A 21,545-nucleotide genomic window follows, 5' to 3' on the forward strand; every position below is an offset into this window, starting at 1 on the left:
TTATCGGTTTGCCTTAAAAGAGAGAATAAAATGTCTTGTTTTGAAGTTAAATAAACTTACCTTATTGCCTTGTTGTTTTCTTTGCTGATTCCTAGCGTCTCGGGCCATTTTGAAGCGTTTTCGGCGAGTTAGCGCTAGCAGTTGAACACCAACATAGCGCTAACTCGCCGAAAACGCTTCAAAATGGCCTGAGACGCTAGGAATCAACAAAGAAAACGACAAGGCAATAAGGTAAGTCCATTTCATTTCAAAACAAGACATCTTTTTCGCTCTTTTAAGGCAAACCGATAACATCCCATACAAACCTTTATAAATATAAAACGTTGCGCAACACGGTAAGAGTCACGTCCGATTTTTAGTAGTGAACTTGGGTTGCCTGTGGATAGGTGAGAAATTTGTTTTTCAAGTCTACGTCATTCTCTGTCCTCGATTATGACTTATTTCCCATACCATATCGGCACTTGGTTCCAGTTTTTCCCTACTGAATTTCACTGATTTATCTATTAAATCTTGGATCAGGTACAAGAAAGATTTTTAGGTTTTGTGCATATACACTGTAAACAAAAAATTATGGGGTGAAAAATCACAGAATGTATATTTCTGACTTGAGGTCTTTACTCTATTTATGATAAAATTGCCTGATTTATCTTAAAATTTTTACTTGATAAATGTCTTTCTAGGAAACTTAACTCTTAAGGAGGATAAAAGTGCTAGAGCAGGGCTGATGTCACAGTTTTCCCTTCAGTGCAATTCCTCTGAGGAATCCAGTCCACTTCCAACATCCAGTAGTGTGACCTAGTGAGGGAAATGATATGACATTAACGACTGAGTTGTCTTCCATGCGGTAGCATGAAAGACAGTAGTAGGCTAAAAATTATGGAGAGGCTATCTATCCTTGGTGGTGTATGCACCAGAGAGGCAGCAAATGCAAAAGACAGTAAACGATTGATGAAGTCTGATTTACAGGCTACATAGAAGGAAAAGAGAGAGCATCAAGGGGAGCAACTTCTGAGGACTCATCAGTCGGAAGCCCTTCAAGAAGCAGAAGGAGTAATATATGAACCAGGAGTCATTTAAATTACTTTTAGACACTCCTGCAGACAAAATATAGACACTTGGGCCACTAGAGTGGTTGCATAACTTAAAAAACTAAGTGTGATTGCTATTTTCTCACTACGCAATAATTTTGTCTCCAAGAAAAGATATCTTGAGAACAATTTATCCGAATGATCTGAAATGTTCAGCATTTGTTCCTCTTGATAAGTTTTGTGTTATGAGCAGAGCAATTTTCCACATGATTTATGTACTCAAAGTTATGAAGTGAAACACTACTTAGATTTCCTATGTCAAATTTAATCGATCACCATTTGAAATGTTTCAACATATCAAAAATCCATCTACTTTTAACAATAAGCAAAATGTATTCTTTGAATTGAAACTAAAAAAAATTTTTTCATTAATTCCAGGAGTTATCATTTCTTAAGTAACCCTTGGTAGAACCCAGCAGGTGGCACAATAAAACGAGTGGTATGTATTACAATTGACATGTGGAGTGTAAAATATTTTTTTCATGATCTTGAAGTCATAAGCTTTCCAGAGATATATAGTTTTCCTAAGCTTTCAATTAAATCCTAGCCATGAAAAATGGTTGAAAAATGGGCATTTTTTTAGGTTTACCCCCGCCTTAAGGCAAACCGATGACATCCCATACAAACCTTTATAAATATAAAACGTTGTGCAACACTGTAAGAGTCACGTCCGCTTTTGTAGTAGTGAGCTTGGGCTGCCTGTGTGCTCACCAGAGAGTCTCAGTGGCTCAGTCGGTAGAACATCGGAACGCGGAATCCGATGGTCTGTCAGTTTCGATTCCTCATGGAGACTCAGAATTTTTTCTTTATCTCACGCTCGTTATTCAGAAGAAAGACATCTTTCTATATTTCTTTACCAAGCTCAAAACTTACCATCTTTCTTATTCTTTCCTTATGTTGTTTTCCTGGTTTACGCGGTAAAATCAAAGTCCTTTCCTGTTGATACCCGTATTGTAAAGACATCCTGTACAGGTCAAGCAATACATTAGAAATAACGAGTTCTCTTTGTAAAAATTATTTCCCCGGGCAATTTAATGCATATATTGATTCTAAAACTCATCGAGTTATCTTTTAGGTACGTTTCTCAGTCTATCATGCAAAAATATCTTATCAGTGGGCTCAGTCAAGTTGGATAATCATTGGTTCCTAAATTATTGCGAATGCACCGCTATCATTAGTTATTCCAGAATTTAAAGGTACATCGAAAACCAAAATATGTTTTTTTGATAATTTTGCTATGTATGCTTCAAAAACTTTCAAAGCTTTAATATAAAGGAATCAATTCAAGATGCATAGAGAACCAAACCCAAGTGTTCACAGAAAAACATGGCTAGCTTAAGCATCATAATTATACCTCGACTTTGATTTTTTCAGTTGTCTCCTTCGACTCTTTGGTGTAAAATAAACTAGCCTACCTACGATGTCAAACAATTTGTGACCGGTAACTTTATTAAAGGGAATTCAAAGTTTCTAATCAGCAGTTTTCAGGTATATACCCTGATTGTAAATAAGCAGTCTTCAACAAAAAAACGGACTTTTCAGTTTTGTCTTAATTACAAACAATAATTTTTTTTTTTTGCAGCAAGGGACAATAAATCAATTGTTTAGGATTGTTTAGCCACTGGAGATAAAGTCTCAATCACTATTAATTTTCAAATTATGTCTTTAGGAAGCGTAGACAATAAAAGTTCAGCTCTTCATATCCACCGAGACCACTCGTAGGTTGAGATTCGAAAGGAACCGCATGACTCTGTCACCATGTTTTTTGACTGACTTCTTCACGAACTTGGTCGTAAACGTTGTGGTTCAAAACGAAACGCCACCTGCTCGCTCTTGTCAACTGTGCATGCCAAAACTGGAAGTTACCACTGTTGCTCGCAGTGCTGTTGATTTGAAAAGGGCTAAAGTACTTTTGGATTTCTCTGTACTCTCGATTGTGTCTTTCAGAGCCCTCTCCTCACCTTTTTCAATTGTTTAGACCTGACTGAAGATGTCGATCACCAGATAAGAGATCTTAAACTCATTTGGAAAGGAAACGTATCTTGTAAACGGTTCCTACTGGCTTGTCAAAATATGGCACAACTCGTAAAAATACTCTGCAATATTACACAACAAACTTCTAACAAGATATATGTATCAATTTCTTTTCTTCCTGGATGACTGTATGGCATTGACCACTTCATGCTGGGCAACCTGTTTGCTCCCTGAAAAGTTGAGTAAATTACCCATGAAATCTCCCCAGTAAAGAGAGGCATTGTAATTAGTTCAGCATCTTCCTCACCTAAATTAAACTTCAGAGTTGATAACCCTGGGCCATATTCAACTTTCTGTTGCACGAAGTAATTAACTCAACTGTTTGTAATTTGTTTAATGGGATGCTAGCTTAGTCCAGCACTGACAGCCTTCCAACTATTTTGACTGGTGTCCCTAGATAATTTTTATCATTTTATGGTAAAATATATTTGTGAGAGTTGAGATCTCTACCAGAAAGACTTAAATATAATGCCTTTAAAAGAGGAAAATGAAAAAAATGTCATTGATCTTAAATGGGTATCCCTTCATTCCTCCACAACTGGGCTTGTTGCTGTGTTGGTGCATAAATTTGTTGTCAAGAGAACAAAAGAGATAATTATAACTTTCTATTATTTATTACTTTTAATTTGTAGGATTCTTAAAAGAGGGATACAGGAAGAACATGTCCTTTTTGCTAATGATGCCATGACACCTTTTGGCTGTTGTACACTAGAGCTGAATTCTTCTAATACACCACCTAATCGTGACTGGTAAGTAAGCAGAATACACATCTCATAGGTAGAAAAGGAAAGAGAATTAAGTGGATAATTTGATTTGAATTTTGCAAAGTCACAAAGTCATCTAGAGGAAATGCATGTATGTGCATTAATTTGCAGATTAACAACATTAAAAATGATGTATATCCAAAACTATTTAACAAGTTCCAGTTGTTTGAAGACTGGATAATTTACTATCCACTGCCAGGATAAATTTTTATCTCGTATGACTAAGTACAGTGTGTTTAAGTTACCACTTACGTGCCAGAAAAGATACTTTCTCTTTTTCTTTAAATTATAAAATTGATAAGTTTGTTTGACATTTTTTTAATGATAATTATAATGATCATTTTTTTTTCAGGAGAAAAGATGGAAGGTGTCAGCTGTAAAGAATCAAGGAAAGGTGCAGCTACAATTGTTATTATTTTCGCATAAAATTATCAACTCATAAACTTCATTACACCCTTCTTAATCATAATCATATGGTAGACAGCTTCAGAAATTATAGGGTTAAAACAAATTAAATTCATTAGAATCTTGAGAAATGCTTATGAATATAGCTTAAGGGTAAAGTGCAATTGTCTGTTTAACATGGGGTGTTACAAAAACTAAAACCCTCATAAACGAACACCTAAGACCTAAGACCCGTCTTACTTTTTGGAGATTCCTAGGCGTGGGAAATTCTTTAAATCCTGGTTTTAAAAAACACACTCCCGACAAATTAATTCCATGTGCTCACAACTTTAATCTAGTTCCAGTCCCCCACACGGGGTGGCGCCTGGCGCTTACAAAACAGCAAACAAATAAGAAATCGCGTGTCCATCCTCCCCCCCCCCCCCCAAAGAGCAGCTCCGGGTCCTCAGCTCTTTTCTCTAGGGCTTGTACTCTGACTGGCCAGCGACATTCAACGGGCACAGCCTAGTTATCGGGCGTATAAACTTCTGGCCCCTTCACGACCAAGATTACTCGAAGAGTTTCTGCTAAAAGGTATTTGTGCCTGTTTATGTGCTCTGCAACCAGAGCGGTGCATCTAGAAATGGCATGTTCATTGAGCACCACAGATTTCCTGAATGCGTTCAGCCGAATGGTAGCCACCAGGGGAAGACCGGAAGAAATTACAAGTGACAATGGGACAAACTTTGTAGGAGCAGAGAGAGAGCTCAGAGAACTTGTTCAAGCAATGGACCAGGGAAAGATCGCGGGTAATGTTGGCAATGACGGGTTCAAATGGAATTGGAATCCTCCATTGGGGTTGCACTTTGGAGGGGTGTTTGAGTCGCTGGTTAAGGTAGCTAAGAAAACTCTGAAAGCAATAGTTGGAAATGCTGGGCTAACCGATGACGAGCTGCACACTGCTATCAAGGAAGTAGAAGCATTGATGAACTCGAGACCATTGACGTATGAAGGAGCTGACCCACGAGACGAGCCAGTGTTGACACCTAACCACTTCCTAGTTGGGCAGCTAGGAGGACAACTAGCACCTCAAGTTGCCGATGACATCGCGTTTAATCCCAGGCACCTTTGGAGACTGATTCAGAACCTGGTGAGATTGTTCTGGAAGCGCTGGAGAGAAGAGTATCTCTCAACACTTAACACGCGAAAGAAATGGAGAGAGGCCAAAGAAAACCTGAAGGTTGGGGATGTAGTGCTTGTTGTTGATCAGAATGCTCCACGCGGTCAGTGGCATCTGGGTCGAGTGAAAGAGGTGTTCCCAGGTCAGGATGGACAGGTGCGCGTCGTCCAAGTGAGCACATGGAATTAAAAATGTCTGAAGTGTCTTTTTAAAACATGGGACTTAAAGAATTTCCCACGCCTAGGAATCCCCACTTTTCGAGATTACAAAGACTAAGACCCCCTAAAAATCGAATCCGTTGAAATATAAAGTCAAATTGTAACCAAAACAGGTCTAATCTGTCAAATTATCTCCTGTCCCATCCTTTCCACTGAGTTTTAGGTCAAATTTAATGGTAAATTTTGGGGTCTTTTCGTAATTTTGAAAACTAAGACCCCTACCAAACCATTCTGTAAAAATGTCTACAAAGTCGAATTACGACCGTGGACATTAAATTAAGAACCCACAGAAAGCTCATATTCGATCAATCGAGCAAAAACACTGCTGTGCTTGCCATATGGGAAAGCGCTAACATCGATTTTATCTGCTCCCGAACAAAGGAGTTAATCACCGACACCGGAATTCGCAACTAGATATTTCTTGCGACTCCCCAAGGTTTGTTTTCCAATTTGTCCTGGCCGCTACCAATCACTTCTTGCGTAAAAACTTACGAAACCTTTGAAGTGGAACTAGGGTGGCTACTGTTGCTTGCAGATATTATCCGTCGGCAAAACGTAGAACTCATTAGATGTCACTGATTCTACCAGGGAAATTTTATTTTCTGGAGCTTGGACTTGTCAGGAGAGTTTCCTTGACAGCTGGATTACACCCCATTTTGTAGAACCATTTGTTAAGACATCACATTTTTTCTTCGCTTTTTTTGTCACATTTCTACACTTTGTGATGTTACAGTAACACGGGAAATCTAACTGGATTTATTATCGAAGAGGAGCTTTCTGTGTGCTCTTATTTAGTGTCCACATGCAATCCACCAAAACCTAGCGTGTGTGCATAAGTTATTCAGCACTGTCACTGGTAACGCAATCTCGATTGCAGAGACACATAGGAAAACATCCATCTCCAATAGAAAGCCAATTTTATGATTTAAAGGATAAACAACAAAATTGAAGATCAATTGAGTTGAGGCATATTTTCAGTGTACAATTATACGTAGGTAGTGTAGGGCTTTCATTGTCTTTATAAAACCACAATGCTGAAAATATATGTGTGCAAATTGTTAGGCTGGCTGGCTGGCTTTATTTGTAGAGGGTAACACGTAATAGCTAGAGGCTAATGAACTTGTGGCCCAGTAAACCCGCCCAACCCACCCATCCCACCCCAGGGGAGGACATCCATCACGCAGTAATCTTGTGTGGGGGAAATTAACATCTCCTACCCCTAACCCTGCAATACGAGTCAGCGAGAGGTCTGCAATTGGGGTCTACTACTACTACTACTAGTTACTACTACTGCCACTGCTACTGCTACTGCTACTGCTACTGCTGCTACTACTGCTACTGCTACTGCCACTGCTACTGCTGCTTCTTCTACTACTACTACTACTACTACTACTACTGCTACTGCTACAGCTACTGCTACTGCTACTGCTACTGCTACTGCTACTGCTACTGCTACTGCTACTGCTACTACTACTACTACTACTACTACTCCTACTACTAGGCCTTCACTTCAGGGCCTTCACTGCAACTGAATGTGTAGAAAGCCAGTGGGCCATTCATTATAATCACCAGAGTACAACAGACCTTAGTGTCCAGGAACTGATTTCATGTTCTCGGTCAAAAGGATGTTCAGGTGGCAGTACCTTTCTAGCCCTTAATTGGTTACAAACAGAGGTAAATGGTAACAATTAGGACTTTAACCCTAACATTAGTAATTTGCATATTCTCCATACCAATCTCTATACATTTGCTATGATATTTACAAGGTGAATTTGTTTGACAATTTAGTTAGTGATCATTTGCTATATTCTCACGAACATAATTCTTGATTCAATAGTGATACAGTAAGGAGACGTAAGATGCCAATCACTCTCAAAAGTAAAAGTAAACCCTAATTTGGGAAATGCAGTAAGCTGACTATTTGGTTAGCACTGCGGGCTGCAATGTCCAAAGCTGGGTTATTAGATAACCTGCCTCCCAGTTAGCTCAATTGGTTAGAGCGCCGGATTGTGTTGTGCAGGAGGTCAAGGGTTCAAGCCCTGGCTGGACCAATACTCATGGTCTTAAAATAACTGAGGAGAATTCACTACCTTTTTATAACTTCAAGGAATGGATAGATATTCTAGTCTTCTCAGATAAGGACGAATAAACCTTAGGCCCTGTCTCCTGCAGGGTTAGGGGTAGGAGACGCTAATTTCCCACGCACGAGATTACTGTGTGGTGGATGTCCTCCCCTCGGGTGGGATGGGCAGGAAGGTGAGATCGTTACATGGACTGAAGCGGCTGCCAGAGGCGCCTGATAATGCTGATATCCGATCTCGACCTTATCATTGTAACTAGACACGTTAGTTGTTTAGAGTGCTTAAAGAATTTGACTTTGACTTTGATAACCCAGGGTTAGTGTGAAATCTGATTTCAGATCTGAAAGCTATATGTATATACTGTTACCTACATGTTTTATGCTATTTAACTATTATCTTTCCTTTCAGAATTACACACTTGCTCCAGCTAAAGAATTCCCTTATGTGGATAAAGAAACAACTTGTAAACGCAATCTTTTGTAAGTACTGTTGTTGCAGAAAACTCTTTTTAAATACTTATGGACTTAAGTCTCCAATCATGAGCAAAAGGGAGAAAATCGAGTCTCACTAGGCTTGTGTCCAATTGTCCATCAGGTCCTGTCAGTGTCGGCTGGTAACAAAATTTTCCACTCATGATGTATCCCTCAGGCCTTAAATGTGTTTAGGTGCCATATTGAAAAAAATAATCATCCAAAACTTAAGCTTGATTGATATATATTGGTTGCTTGTCTATTTTTGGTTGATCAAGGAGAAGTGTTTCAAGTGATAAAATCATGAAATTAATGGAAATTTCTTTAAGAAAATGGTCTCCGGCATAGTATTTCATCCTAGATAATGTGTCAAGCATCAAGATGTTCAGACATCAAAACTCAATTTGTAATTAGTATCTCTTGATGCTCATTTTATGTAGGACTGAAAAGGGAGTGAGGATAAGATGCGGGTGTAAGGTGCAGATGTAAGTATACTGGTGTATATTGTGTGCAACCTTAATTTTTTTTTTCAACAAATGTCTTGCACTTTGAAAATCAGATCCAATATTTTGGATCTAAAGCAGAACCCGAGCTTCTCAGTATGTTGTTATTGTTATTATTATTATTATTATTATTATTATTAAACACAACGAATATATGAAACTCATATCTCTGAACTGCGGTTATACAAACGTATTTGTGCACGATCCTCGCAGTAAAGAGCACTATTTAAGCAATAGTGAAAATCAGACCTGAAATATTCAAGCCTGTACGGGATTCGAACCACTGACCTCTGCGATACTAGTGCAGCGCTCTACCAATTGAGCTAACAAGCCAACTGGGAACAGGTCATCAATTGGTAGAGCGCTGCATTAGTATCGCAGAGGTCAGTGGTTCGAATCCCGTACAGGCCTGAATTTTTTCAGGTCTGATTTCACTATTGCTTAAATAGTGCTCTTTACTGCGTGGATCGTGCACAAATATGTTTCTATAACTGCACTTCATATATTCAGTTCGTTTTGTTTGATTTATCATCTTACGGGTTTATCTCGGACTAATTTGATGACCTGCTCCCAGTTGGCCTGTTAGAAATTATTACTATTACTATTACTATTATTATGTCGCAGAGAAATCAACTGAATGCTACATTCTAATCAGGCAGCACAGGGCGAAAACCGTAACCTGTGCGCCATGGAGTAAAAAATAAATGTACATTAACTGATCCTAAAAAGCTTTTCCGTTGTGTCTACGGTCCTCCTTCTAACAGGAATTCAAACTGCCACCTTGAAAGTCCGGGCAATATTCAGCGTGCCCGAGAGCACTGCTCTCTGCATCTTTCGCAGTACGTCTGTGCTTCTGCGTCCCACCAGCTCGCGCATCATGACATCCAGCTCCCGTGACCACCCCCCGAGGGCATCCATAATGATGTTATATTGCTTCACCTCGTAGCCTGGGAACTGCTGCCTTAGTTCCCAGCGAAGGGGTCCGTACTTCAGTGTCTTCTCTTCGTCCTTTCTTGTCCGATTGTTAACCCACGGGCAGCTCACTTCCAGCGTCACAACTCTCTTGCACATATGATTTACAATGCGTGCATCCACCCTATTGCATCTGACCTCTTGTTGATCAGCATATATAGGGACATTCCAATAAGCTTTAACATTCTCTGACTCATACACGGGCTTCGGCTTGTCGGGTGAGTACCAGGGTGGTATCTCGTCTATAAATCCCTCATCATACGATAGTTCGTAAAACAGTACCTTCAGTGCTGCGTCGTGTCTAGAGAGATACTTGCTCTGGGCCAGCGCACTGCATTCTGACAAGATATGTGCCACACTCTCTGGAGCCTTGCCGCATAATCTGCACCTCACCTCGCCTTCTCCGCTTGTGTGGGTCTTCTGACTCGTGTATACTCGCGTTGGCAATAGCTGCTCGTATAGCTCGACGAGTCCAGCAATTGTGTGTGATGGGCAGTTCTTCCACTCTGTGAGCCACCAGAAACACCCATCGGCACTCAAACTCTCATCCTCCAGCCTAGTAGTCACTAGACGCCCTTGCCATCGTTGGTTTCTGATCTCATCCTCTAACTTCTCAATTTGGCATCTCCGCACCTCTTTCTTGATCCCTTGTGCGTGTTCCAAATCCAACTCCGGCCCCAACTCCTCCGCGCACTTAGCCGCTTCTTTAAAAATTGACCTACGCCCCATCCTCGCCGCTTGCTCTTCAAACTCCCGTACCATTCCCAGTGCACGATCTTCATTACCATTGAGTCTGACTGCACCCTTGATTTTTGTGGCTTTGTACTCCATTTCAACAGAGCGCAATCCCCGCCCTCCTCTACTTCTTGGCATATACAACAATGCATTCGAACTACATGGGTGTCTACCCCTACTCTCGACAACAATCTTGCGCGCTTATTATTATTATTATTATTATTATTATTATTATTTTTACAGGGTTCCTGCGCTCCATGAAAGTCCTTGAAAGTTCTTGAATGTAATTTTTTCTTTTCAAGGACTTGAAAACCCTTGAATTTAGTCTCAGCTGCTTGAAAATGTCTGAAAACTCCTTGTAAATAAGTGCAGATGAATCAAAGTCGGAGTTTTCGTTTGTTTTCGGTGTTGAAAGTGCAAGTTTCCAGCACAAATCGCGAAAACGAGTTTTCCTTTCAAATCCCGCGTCCGATTATGATGTTTGACACGTGATTTTATCTATTTTGTACCTGATTGGTGCATTGAAAATAACCTTCGTTACCTAGTACATGATCACTCTGATGTGCATGCTTGAAGTCATGCTTGAAGTCACGCTTGAAGTCACGCTTGAAGTCACGCTCGTTGGAGTTTTTCGGCCGGTCCTGCACGCAATGCGTTTTATTTCTATTAGCTCTTATTAAATGCAAAAGGTCCTTGAATTTGAGCGCCGTCCTTGACAGTGACCTAGAAAGTCCTTGAATTGGGTTCCTGAAAAAGCGCAAGAACCCTGTTGTTAGGAGTAACTATTAGTAGTAGTAGTAGCAGTAGCAGTAGCAGTGGCAGTGGCAGTGGCAGTGGCAGTGGCAGTGGCAGTGGTAGTAGTAGTAGTAGTAGTAGCAGTAGCAGTAGCAGTAGTAGTAGTAGTAGCAGCAGCAGTAGCAGTAGCAGTGGCATTAGTAGTAACTAGTAGTAGTTGTAGTAGTAGTAGCAGTAGCAGTAGCAGCAGCAGTAGCAGTAGCAGCAGCAGTAGCAGCAGCAGCAGTAGCAGCAGCAGCAGTAGCAGCAGCAGCAGTAGCAGTAGCAGTGGCAGTAGTAGTAGCTAGTGGTAGTTGTAGTAGTAGCAGTAGCAGTAGCAGAGGCAGTAGTAGTAACTAGTAGTAGTTGTAGTAGTAGCAGTAGCAGTAGCAGTGGCAGTAGTAGTAACTAGTAGTAGTTGTAGTAGTAGTAGCAGTAGCAGTAGCAGCAGCAGCAGTAGCAGTAGCAGTGGCAGTAGTAGTAACTAGTAGTAGTTGTAGTAGTAGTAGTAGCTGTAGCAGTAGCAGCAGCCGCAGCAGTAGCAGTAGCAGTAAAAGTAGTAGTAGTAGTAGTAGTAGTAGTAGTAGTAGTAGCAGCAGCAGTAGCAGTGGCAGTAGCAGTGGCAGTAGGAGTAACTAGTAGTAGTTGTAGTAGTAGTAGTAGCAGTAGCAGTAGCAGTAGCAGTAGCAGTAGCAGCAGTAGAAGTAGCAGTAGACACTAATTGCAGACCTCTCGCTGACTCATATTGCTCAAGGACTTAGACTTAAAGAAAAGTTCAAACCGCAGCACTAATACTTAGGAATGGCTCCCAGGCTCAGAGGCTCGGAATAGCTGTTGCCATCTGTGCACCTTTAAGAGCTTAAAAGCCTACATTCTTCAATTTTGCCATCAACAATCCGTAGTAATCTTCTACATTTTTAAACATCTATGTTCTGTTTTATTCCAGTTTTATACATTTCTGCCTCACTTCCCTCATATTATGTGGTTTTCTTAACGTTGAAGACAAATTTTCCTGTCGTGACAAAACTTCTCAAAATTTTGTAGCTTAATTCCCTCGAGTTGTATAGTCTACCTGTTCACATTAATTTCTCTTCTGTTTCCAGAAGAAAAGAGAACACCAGAATGAAGGATCTTGTAGGTCAACATGGTCCGCTTGGTGTGAATGTGGATGCGACCATGTGGCACGATTATCTCGGTGAGTGCTCTGTATAAAAAGTTCAAGTGTCGTGGAGTTAAGAAAGGTTTGAATGGGATGAGAATTGTCTTACTTTGTGTTGTACTTCGGTTTGGCCTCTGAAACGATGATTTCTTAATCTGTTGTCATAAACAGTTGAGTAAAAAGAGTTAGGGAAAGGCTACTGTAAGTTACAGTAATAAGTCTGATCAAACCGCCACATCGGCCGGCAGTTGGCCTTTACGTATCGGCCAACCTTCGACCAAATTTCGGAGACGTTTAGTCAACAGTCGGCCGACTGTCGGTCAGCAATTGTCCAACTGTTGTGAGTCATCTTGTTAAAATTCCTCTTGTTTAGAAAATGTGCGTTTCTTAACATCTCCAAACGTACAAACGTTCATTTCCAGTGTTCTTTTAAATTCTAAACAATGTTTCCTGTACAAAAAGCAGTAATGGAATCTTACGACATGAAAGTTTGTTGAAGATTCTCAAGGAATTCAATTCTCAGTTGCCCTATGCGAGAAAGACCCGTTGTATCCTGTCTAAAATCTGTCCCCAGGGGCGGATCCAGTAATTTTTGATTGGGGGGGGGGGTCAAAACTTTGGTTCAGAAAGGACTGTTGGAGTCTTTTGAGGCAAATTACTTCTCCCCCACACCCCCCACACCCCCCACACCCCTCCCACCAGTCGCGGTTGCACGTTATAATTTCTTGGCCGCTTAAACTTGGATTCATTAAAAAGATCGGCCAGTTAAAAAGTGATGTACGATCCTGTCGATGTAAGAATTTCAATTTCAAAGTTGTAAGCGTCAGGTCTGTTGGGGGGGGGGGGGAGGAGGTCCAGACCCCCTGGATCCGCCACTGGTCCCATAGACCATCATTAGGCAAGAGACTAAAAATGGAGTCAGTCTCTCCTCCGCTCGCTTGACCTTTTCTCGCTGTTGTTTTTGTTTGTTTCGTAGGTGGGATTATACAACATCACTGCACCGACACAGACATCAATCATGCGGTGCAAATCATAGGATATGATTTTAACGGTGCGCTGTCCGTTTTCAATACATAGCTTGTAGAGTTGGTGATATTTGACAAAAAAGAAAAGTACGAAAACTAAATCAGTTAGACTTTATGGTCCACTGAAACACAACAATAAAGTTGGGATCCAACCGAGATCTCTTGAGAGAAGTGGCATGCTGATAGAGGTAAAAAAGGTAAAACCTACTCAGGCACCATGTGGCTCATCGGGCCGGCGCTTAGCTCCGCTTTCCGTAGCACGAAGCGACTAGGAGTATTTCTCAAAGCTTTCATATTCAGATGCGGGTTGAGTTGGAACTTTTCCTCTACTCAACACTGATTACTATTTTCCTTCCCAATTTCAGGCCATATTTGGTACTGGATCGTCAGAAATTCCTGGGGAGAAGGCTACGGCGACAAAGGATATTTGTACATCAAAATGGGCGATAACCTGTGTGGTGAGTATTGTGAAGCTATGCCCTCTTGAGGTTACCGTGCACCTTCAGGGGTGTCTCGCGTGCAAGCGATGTAGCGCGTCCGGTTTAACTGTAGATATCTTAACCCCTATATCAAATTAAAGCTTATAGGACTGGCTATCAGACTATACCAAAAATTTTGAAAAACAAATTAATTGTCGATTTTTTCACGACTTCTAAATGCGAGAGCCCGAATCACCTTTTGAACGTTACATGTTAAAGTGAATTTTGTTTTTCGCTTATTTAATGTGTTCCTCCGTTTCCGGGGCCAAAGCGCTTAAAAAAACGTGTCTGCGATTTGCCATATTCAATTTCAGTGAAAAGTTACAGAACATTTTTGAATAAATAATTATTACATCGGATTATTTCATCTTTACACGCTAACATTTTTTAAATAGGATTAAAAAAATGTGGAGTGATCGTACAAAAATCGCTCTTGAAAAAAAGTATATAGAAATAAAAAATTCAGAGACACGTTTATGTTTTTTACATGTAAAACTAGCTTCCGTCAAAATTTGAGAGCAATCGAACAATTCCCTTTGACTTGTAGCTCTTGAAAGGTGATTCGGGCGCTCGCATTTAGAAGTCGTGAAAAATTCGACAATTAATTTTTTTTTCAAAATTTTTGGTATAGTCTGATAGCCAGCCCTATAAGCTTTAATTTGATATAGGGGTTTAGATATCTACAGTTTAAACCGGACGTACTACATCGCTTGCACGCGAGACACCCCTGAAGGTGCACCGTAACCTTAACCAAACGCGTACGGGCACCTTTGGACTTGAGGGAGGGGGGGGAGGGGGGTGGTCTTCCTTGCCCGAAAAAAACACGCAATGCCCGAAAGGTTAAGGGTTGAAATCGGGATGCAAACGGAGACGTTCACCATTTTCCCATCTAATGAAACTGCTATCATTGAAAGCTGCCAATGATTGGTAGTTACCAGCTGGGTGACATCAGCTCGTATTATGTGATACTTTAATACTCAGATTTACGGATAGAATCGATCGAATAGAATAAACGAATTACTTAATGGAATTTGTGTAGTATTTACCTTTCGCCTTGTTGACCTTGACGGCCGCTTGACCTTTAGTCACCTAAGTTTTTCACGTCCTCTTGAACCTTTTTAAGTCCACGGGCTTCACAACGAATCGAACGAACTTCAACCAGGAAACCTAAACCTTCATGTGAACTCGTCAAAATGTTTTCCCGCTCTCCGCGAAATTGGCGCGAAAATTAGGCACAAACTGCAGCAGATGTTACCGAAATGATACACTTTATATTTTACACGATATTATTCAAATTACGAAATCTCTGAAGACACCCCTTTCGGGCATCTAATCACCTGAAAAGTAATTAACTAGAAACTTTATTTACGACTTTTGGAAATCACGCCAACGGCATTATTTTTATAATGTTTTCTCCCAAATGTCATTGCCCGAATCAAGAGCGTTTTGCCCGAAAAATTACATAATTTCCGCAGCTGAGGGGGGCTGCAGCCCCCCCCCCGCCCCCCCGGCTCGTACGGGTATGACCTTAACCGAGTGCTGTTGCAATAACCCCACAAACTGTTCGATGTATTCGTGTTCATTAAAGTCGTTAAGAACACAGGACATTGAACACTTTTTTTCTCATTGCAAATTCTCACAAAGGCAGTCATACTAAGAAACGTTAAGTTAAAGGGTAAGAACTGCCTGCGCGAGTGTTTCTGGGGGAGCGTTACAGGTAGAATATGTCAATTCCTTTTTTACTTTCTCTCTTGTGTGGTCTACGCGGGGTGCAACACTATACACTTAAGTCAAAAAGACGTAAATAAATCTGAGAGTGAAAGACAGACTGTTGTGACGACCTTCACTGCAGTGTCTAGATAGGGTGAAGTAGGGAGATTACAGAAAAAATGCTTTTGGTCTGATCATGAGATGATCAGCCATAACTGACTATACCAGAATCTATCCCAGCCAGGTACCTTGTATTGCGGACCGTGTAAAATTTGGGAAAGCTCGAGAAGAAGCCTCTAGAGGACACGAGGGGTTTTTCGTAGGATGTAGAAAGTCGTAAGTTTTACCGGGCCTCAGGACCTGCGCTATGTCGCAATGTTGAATGACCGAGGCCAGAGAGCCTGGACCCAGTTTTGCAATGCCGGATAACGCTATTTAATGGTTCAGTATCAACAGAACGTACAATGGATAGAGTTTTATCTACTGGGTTAGGTCCAGTGCGTGTCAAACGCAAGTAAACTTTCCCCCATCCCCTCCCCCTTTCTCATGCAATAGTAACATGGAGATCCATTAAAAAGAAAATAACACCAACATGTCAAATTTACGACATCAACGATAAAGTTAACAATTTGGCCCGAAAACAGCATCTTTATTAAACCGTATTTTATTAAATATCAACTAAACATACCTGAAATATTACAACATAGCATGCCTTCTAAAGAGCATTTTTCCATGATAGATGCATTGTCACTGGATAGGAAAACGAGTTACAAATGGTATTCTTTGCTTCATCGTTTCCGTTGCCAATATCAAAACAGCACTTGAAAAATGGAGAGGAAAAATTTCGTGCCTGTCTTAGCTATAAAACGTTAAGCTTTGAATATGGGAAGCTTTGGATGAGGGAAGCTAATTCAGAAAAATGTTTCTGTCCAATTGAATACAACCAGTACTAGAATCCCGAGACTACAATTTCAAATCTCACAAACTGTATACTGTTTTTGTATTTTACGAAAATATAGAAATAATAAGTTTCCAATTTCATACGACGATACTACTTATATGTGAATGATCCTTCGCAGTAAAGCACTATTTAAGCAATAGTGAAAATCAAACCCCTGACTAGTATCGCAGAGGTCAGTGGTTCGAATCCCGTACAGGCCTGAATTTTTTTCAGGTCTGATTTTCACTATTGCTTAAATAGTGCTTTACTGCGAAGGATCGTGCACATATACGTTTCATAACCGCAGCTCATATATATGTATTTCATATGTTTGTTGTTTGATTTATCATCTACGGGTTTATGTCGAATTAATTTGATGGCCTGCTCCCAGTTGGCTTGTTAGCTCAATTGGTAGAGCGCTGCACTAGTATCGCAGAGGTCAGTGGTTCGAATCCCGTACAGGCCTGAATTTTTTTCAGGTCTGATTTTCACTATTGCTTAAATAGTGCTTTACTGCGAAGGATCGTGCACATATACGTTTCATAACCGCAGCTCATATATATGTATTTCATATGTTTGTTGTTTGACGATACTACTCTTGTGCAGCTCTTCCTGAGCCGTGTCAAATTTTTGTCCTAAATAAATCGTACGAACATATATATTTATACATATTCTTTAAATGAAGCCGTGTTTCCGGGAAGGGAAAAGCAAAAGTGTTATTGAAAGTGAGCGAAGAAGTTGTACAAAATTACATCCCCAAAATACGTTTGTTCGAAATAAATACCATGTGAAATAAGTTTTCAGGGGTCTTTCGTTCAATATACATCTTTAATTGATTCCTTTGTAGTTAAGCTTTGAAAGTTTGTGAATGATATGTAGCAAAATTAGGAAAAACATATTTTGCTTTTACTAGATACATCATCATTTTTGGAATTAATGTAATAGCGGCGAAGCTGTAATAATTTAGGAACCAATGATCATCCAACAGTTGGACCCACTGGTTTTACATTTTTCCGTGATGGACTGAGAAATGTACTTAAAAGATTGAGATGCATTAAATGCCTGGGGAAATATTTTTAGAACGAGAACTCGTGATTTCTAATGTATTGCGTGACCTATAACACTTGTAATTCCCGCCCATAGCTTTTATACCCAGGTAATAACTTCAGCATCATAAAGTGTATTGTGCACGTATCGCTTATTCTCATACTGCTTACGTATTCTTACCCCCTTATTCTTTATATCTTCCGTTTGATCATTAATTCCTTCAAAGGAACAAAGATCCTACCTAAGTATCGTATAGCATATTTTCAATAAAGAAGACTACCGTGCTGTTTTCCATATCGCTCGGACGAAAGGCTAACGCTCGGAACGTCAGCTTTTGTAATCGTTACGGTGGCCAATTTACCATTTCAACTTTGTTGATATATCCAAATTATTTCGTTACCCCCACCGACGCAGCCCCAAACAGTTTCTTTAGAAACTATCAGCCTTTATTCATTTAATTTGTTTTCCATATCACTGCGACTTTTTATTCTGTAAAGACATTGGGGCATTTAGACTATCCCATCACCAGCTATGATTTAATGGTAACTCGAGGGGTGTTAGACTTAATGTACATTAAGACGCTTTAGTTAATTATAATGAAGCGTAGAAGTCCAAGTGCTTTCGCAAAGAACTAATGATTTCGAACGTGTGCTTGACTTACGCGTAATGTCTTTCACAATGCTGACGTCAACTTCAAAGAGGTTTGTTTTTTTCCCTTTAGATATATATTTTCGGTGTAGGAGTAAACCACAAAAAAAAAGACAAAACACTGATAATGCCTGCACTGATCTAACCGGAATATCATCACAATGCTGAGGTCAATGTTAAAGAGGTTTGTTTTTTTTTTCCCTTTATACATATATTTTGGCTTAGAGTCAACCAGAAAAACAACACTTATAATACCGCCCTAAGATCTTACACTCGCGCTTGACTTAGTTCCAATATCATGCAAAGCTTTGTGCACGTATCGCTTACTGTCGATAAGTAAGACCCTTGAGTAGTTTAGTCAATTACTGACGCAATGGATCACGGTACTTATTCTGTGAAGACATTGGAACATGAAGACCATCACTTCTACTTTTTTTCATTAAAACACTTGAAGGTTTCAGTTGGACTTTTGGCTGAAAACTCAAAAAGCATGTGTTTAAGTATTTGTTATTCACCCACTTAAAACTGAAAGAAAAACAAGTCTTTGCAGATTTATGGCCTAGATTTACTTTCACCGTGTGTAGTATTGTAGGCAGAGGCAAAACATAGAAAGATGCACTGAGCACTCAAGCAAATTCGACGCCATAGAAAAGAAAAGAGGTAAAAAAGCTAAGTAGGCAGTGACGAAAAGCTAACCGAGACAACGGAATTATCCGCTAAAGAACCGCTCCGACAAATTTCAATTCAATGAACTCATTTCTTTGACTGCCGGTGGTCAAGGATCGAAAAACCTGACCAATAGGATCGCTACTTTACCATATATAGTCCGTAGTAGCATGTTAAACAAATATTCTATTGTTTTGAAGCTCTTAAAAGCGCTAGCCAGCGGGATTTAAGCTCTCGTGTGTATTATCAGATTGAAGGTCATCTGTCACTAATATTCTTCCAGGCGTATCACTGCTTTTTTCATAGGGGAGGAGGAGCTTTTGGAGTACGATTTCCAAACTTTCAAGGAACGTATTGTAAGAGAAGTCCCTTACCTAGCCAAAATAACAAGCCTCTCTGCTACGCCACTTCCTTTAACAATGAATGACGAAATCAACGAGGTCGACATATCTCCAGTATATCTTGCGTTTCAACTCAAGGAAATACTGTCAAAAAAAAAACATCACCTTATAAGAATTTACATTCGAATCGCCATCAGTTCAGGGGGTAGGGACTGATTAGTGTGAAGTCAACATGAATTCACCGCCAAATCGGCCAAAACATTTACCAGCATTGTAAAGACATCCTATAGGTCAAGCAGTACATTAAAAATCACGATATCCGGTCTTTGTGAAAATATTTCCATCTCCACGTATATTTACTTATTTCCGGCTTGTGCTCTACCTTACGGCCCCACTCGGAAATAATCTCGAGAATCGATTGATAATAAGCGCCATGAGCAAGAGACATATATGGTGATGAAATTATACTATTGGTCAGGTTCGACGACACAAACAGAGCGGCTTAAGCGCTATATTGGGCTTTACGCCGATAACAAAAGCTACAGCGGAAGTTTCTGCCTTAAAGACCTCAAGCGTGTCAATAGCGTCTTAATTCAAAATTTGTCTCTTGTACTATTGTGAGTTCTACATGCATTCCTTTCCTTCTCAGACAAGACTGACAACCCGTAGGACTGAGAGAGAACATGCTTCGTACGAGTGACCTGAAGAACATCTGTCCTTGTAGAGCTCAGCGGCGAAACAAGCCATCTGTGACTGACAACTGATTCGAAGAAATTTAGATCTATACTTAAAAAACGCTGTGGGGTCGCCCCTTCATTCGGAGGGAAATGAACTGGAATACTCTTCAAGTTCGATCGTTTTTATAATGTTAGTCAGGTCCATTTTGAAGGCAATGAAAGGGAAGAGACGAAACAGGCTTGTGCTCTACCTTACGGCCCCACTCGGAAATAATCTCGAGAATCGATTGATAATAAGCGCCATGAGCAAGAGACATATATGGTGATGAAACTATACTATTGGTCAGGTTCGACGACACAAACAGAGCGGCTTAAGCGCTATATTGGGCTTTACGCCGATAACAAAAGCTACAGCGGAAGTTTCTGCCTTAAAGACCACAAGCGTGTCAATAGCGTCTTAATTCAAAATTTGTCTCCTGTACTATTGTGAGTTCTACATGCATTCCTTTCCTTCTCAGACAGGACTGACAACCCGTAGGACTGAGAGAGAACATGCTTCGTACGAGTGACCTGAAGAACATCTGTCCTTGTAGAGCTCAGCGGCGAAACAAGCCATCTGTGACTGACAGCTGATTCGAAGAAATTTAGAAATTTAGATCTATACTTAAAAAACGGTGTGGGGTCGCCCCTTCATTCGGAGGGAAATGAACTGGAGTCTGTAACAGACGGACTACGAATGCAAAGAATATTTCTAATGACTTAACCTCTTCTTGTAAGTATAGAATGTAAAAAGAAGAAAGGAAAAAGCCTTTTAAAAGGAAAATAGAAATCAAGCTCATCAAACTCTTATTGAGAAAGGTAAACAATTTTTAGACCAAACTACTTTCTGAATGTTTTAATACATACCATTTTATTAAAAATGACTCCCACAGTGATTGCACGGTACATCATGAGCAGTTTCCTCAGGGACTATATATGGAAACTTTACAGAAGTAAGTTAACATTACTGATGATATCGATAATAAAGCGTTACTCAAACTGGAAAAAAAGCTTAAAGCCAAAGTATTGATTTTGCATAAAAGCAAGTCTCTTTCCTCTACGTACATTTAGCTCCTTAAAAAACGAAAACAAAAAATCAAAAAAAAATGAAAACAGGACGATATCGCTAAACTTGACCTGCTGCAATGTTCAAAGCAATGTTCAGTTCGCAGCTAATTTTACAAAATGTCAAAGCTTAACTATAAAGGAATCAATTAAAGACGCATAGTGAACCAAACCCAGGTGTTCACAAAAAAACATGACCTACGCTTAGACATTATGATTATACCAAGACTTTTTCAGTTGTCATGATATCCTTCGAGGTCTCGGTGTCAACTAAACTAACATACCTACGATAACAAACAATTTCTGACAGCTACTTTGTTAAAGGGAATTAAAAGTTGCTGATGAGCACTTTTCAGGTATATGTCCTGATTACAAAAGAGCAATTTTCAACGAACGAAACGGATAAGAGGGACAAGGGTAACATAGATTGGCAGAGGTAAAGTCTCATTCGCTATCAATTCCCAAACTATATCCGTCCTGAATAAAAAACGTAGACAATAATGTTCAGCTCTTCGTATGCACCGAGACCATTTATAGGTTTAGATG

The 21,545-nt window shown here is 40.1% G+C and overlaps 2 protein-coding genes and 1 long non-coding RNA gene across 4 annotated transcripts; 1 reads left to right on the forward strand and 2 right to left on the reverse strand.

The window, feature by feature from the left end:
* Positions 1 to 339: 339 nt before the first annotated feature.
* LOC148724093 (cathepsin O-like) lies at positions 340 to 18,385 on the forward strand. 2 transcript variants are annotated; one of them, XM_088732616.1, is made up of 11 exons: positions 340 to 1,050; positions 1,467 to 1,527; positions 3,755 to 3,871; positions 4,239 to 4,280; positions 7,293 to 7,342; positions 8,158 to 8,228; positions 8,660 to 8,704; positions 12,307 to 12,398; positions 13,339 to 13,413; positions 13,753 to 13,845; positions 18,285 to 18,385. In XM_088732616.1, exons 4-11 carry the CDS (start codon positions 4,247 to 4,249, stop codon positions 18,377 to 18,379), a joined length of 555 nt encoding a protein of 184 aa, XP_088588742.1. In that variant the 5' UTR covers positions 340 to 1,050; positions 1,467 to 1,527; positions 3,755 to 3,871; positions 4,239 to 4,246; the 3' UTR covers positions 18,380 to 18,385. The 2 variants fall into 2 exon arrangements, with proteins under 2 accessions (XP_088588742.1, XP_088588743.1); XM_088732617.1 differs by having other exon boundaries at positions 340 to 798.
* On the reverse strand, positions 663 to 20,630 carry LOC148724094 (uncharacterized). Its single transcript, XR_015991524.1, has 4 exons — positions 19,485 to 20,630; positions 19,252 to 19,362; positions 1,962 to 2,052; positions 663 to 795 (listed from the first exon to the last, which is right to left on the reverse strand). It is a non-coding gene; the product is annotated as an uncharacterized LOC148724094 (long non-coding RNA).
* On the reverse strand, positions 9,186 to 11,329 carry LOC148724095 (uncharacterized). The gene has a single exon (XM_088732606.1). The coding sequence runs from the start codon at positions 10,565 to 10,567 to the stop codon at positions 9,491 to 9,493; it is 1,077 nt and encodes a 358-aa protein (XP_088588732.1). The 5' UTR covers positions 10,568 to 11,329; the 3' UTR covers positions 9,186 to 9,490.
* Positions 20,631 to 21,545: the final 915 nt, after the last annotated feature.

The sequence above is a fragment of the Stylophora pistillata genome, chromosome 9 (assembly GCF_964205215.1).
Source record: "Stylophora pistillata chromosome 9, jaStyPist1.2, whole genome shotgun sequence".
NCBI classification, from domain to species: domain Eukaryota; kingdom Metazoa; phylum Cnidaria; class Anthozoa; order Scleractinia; family Pocilloporidae; genus Stylophora; species Stylophora pistillata.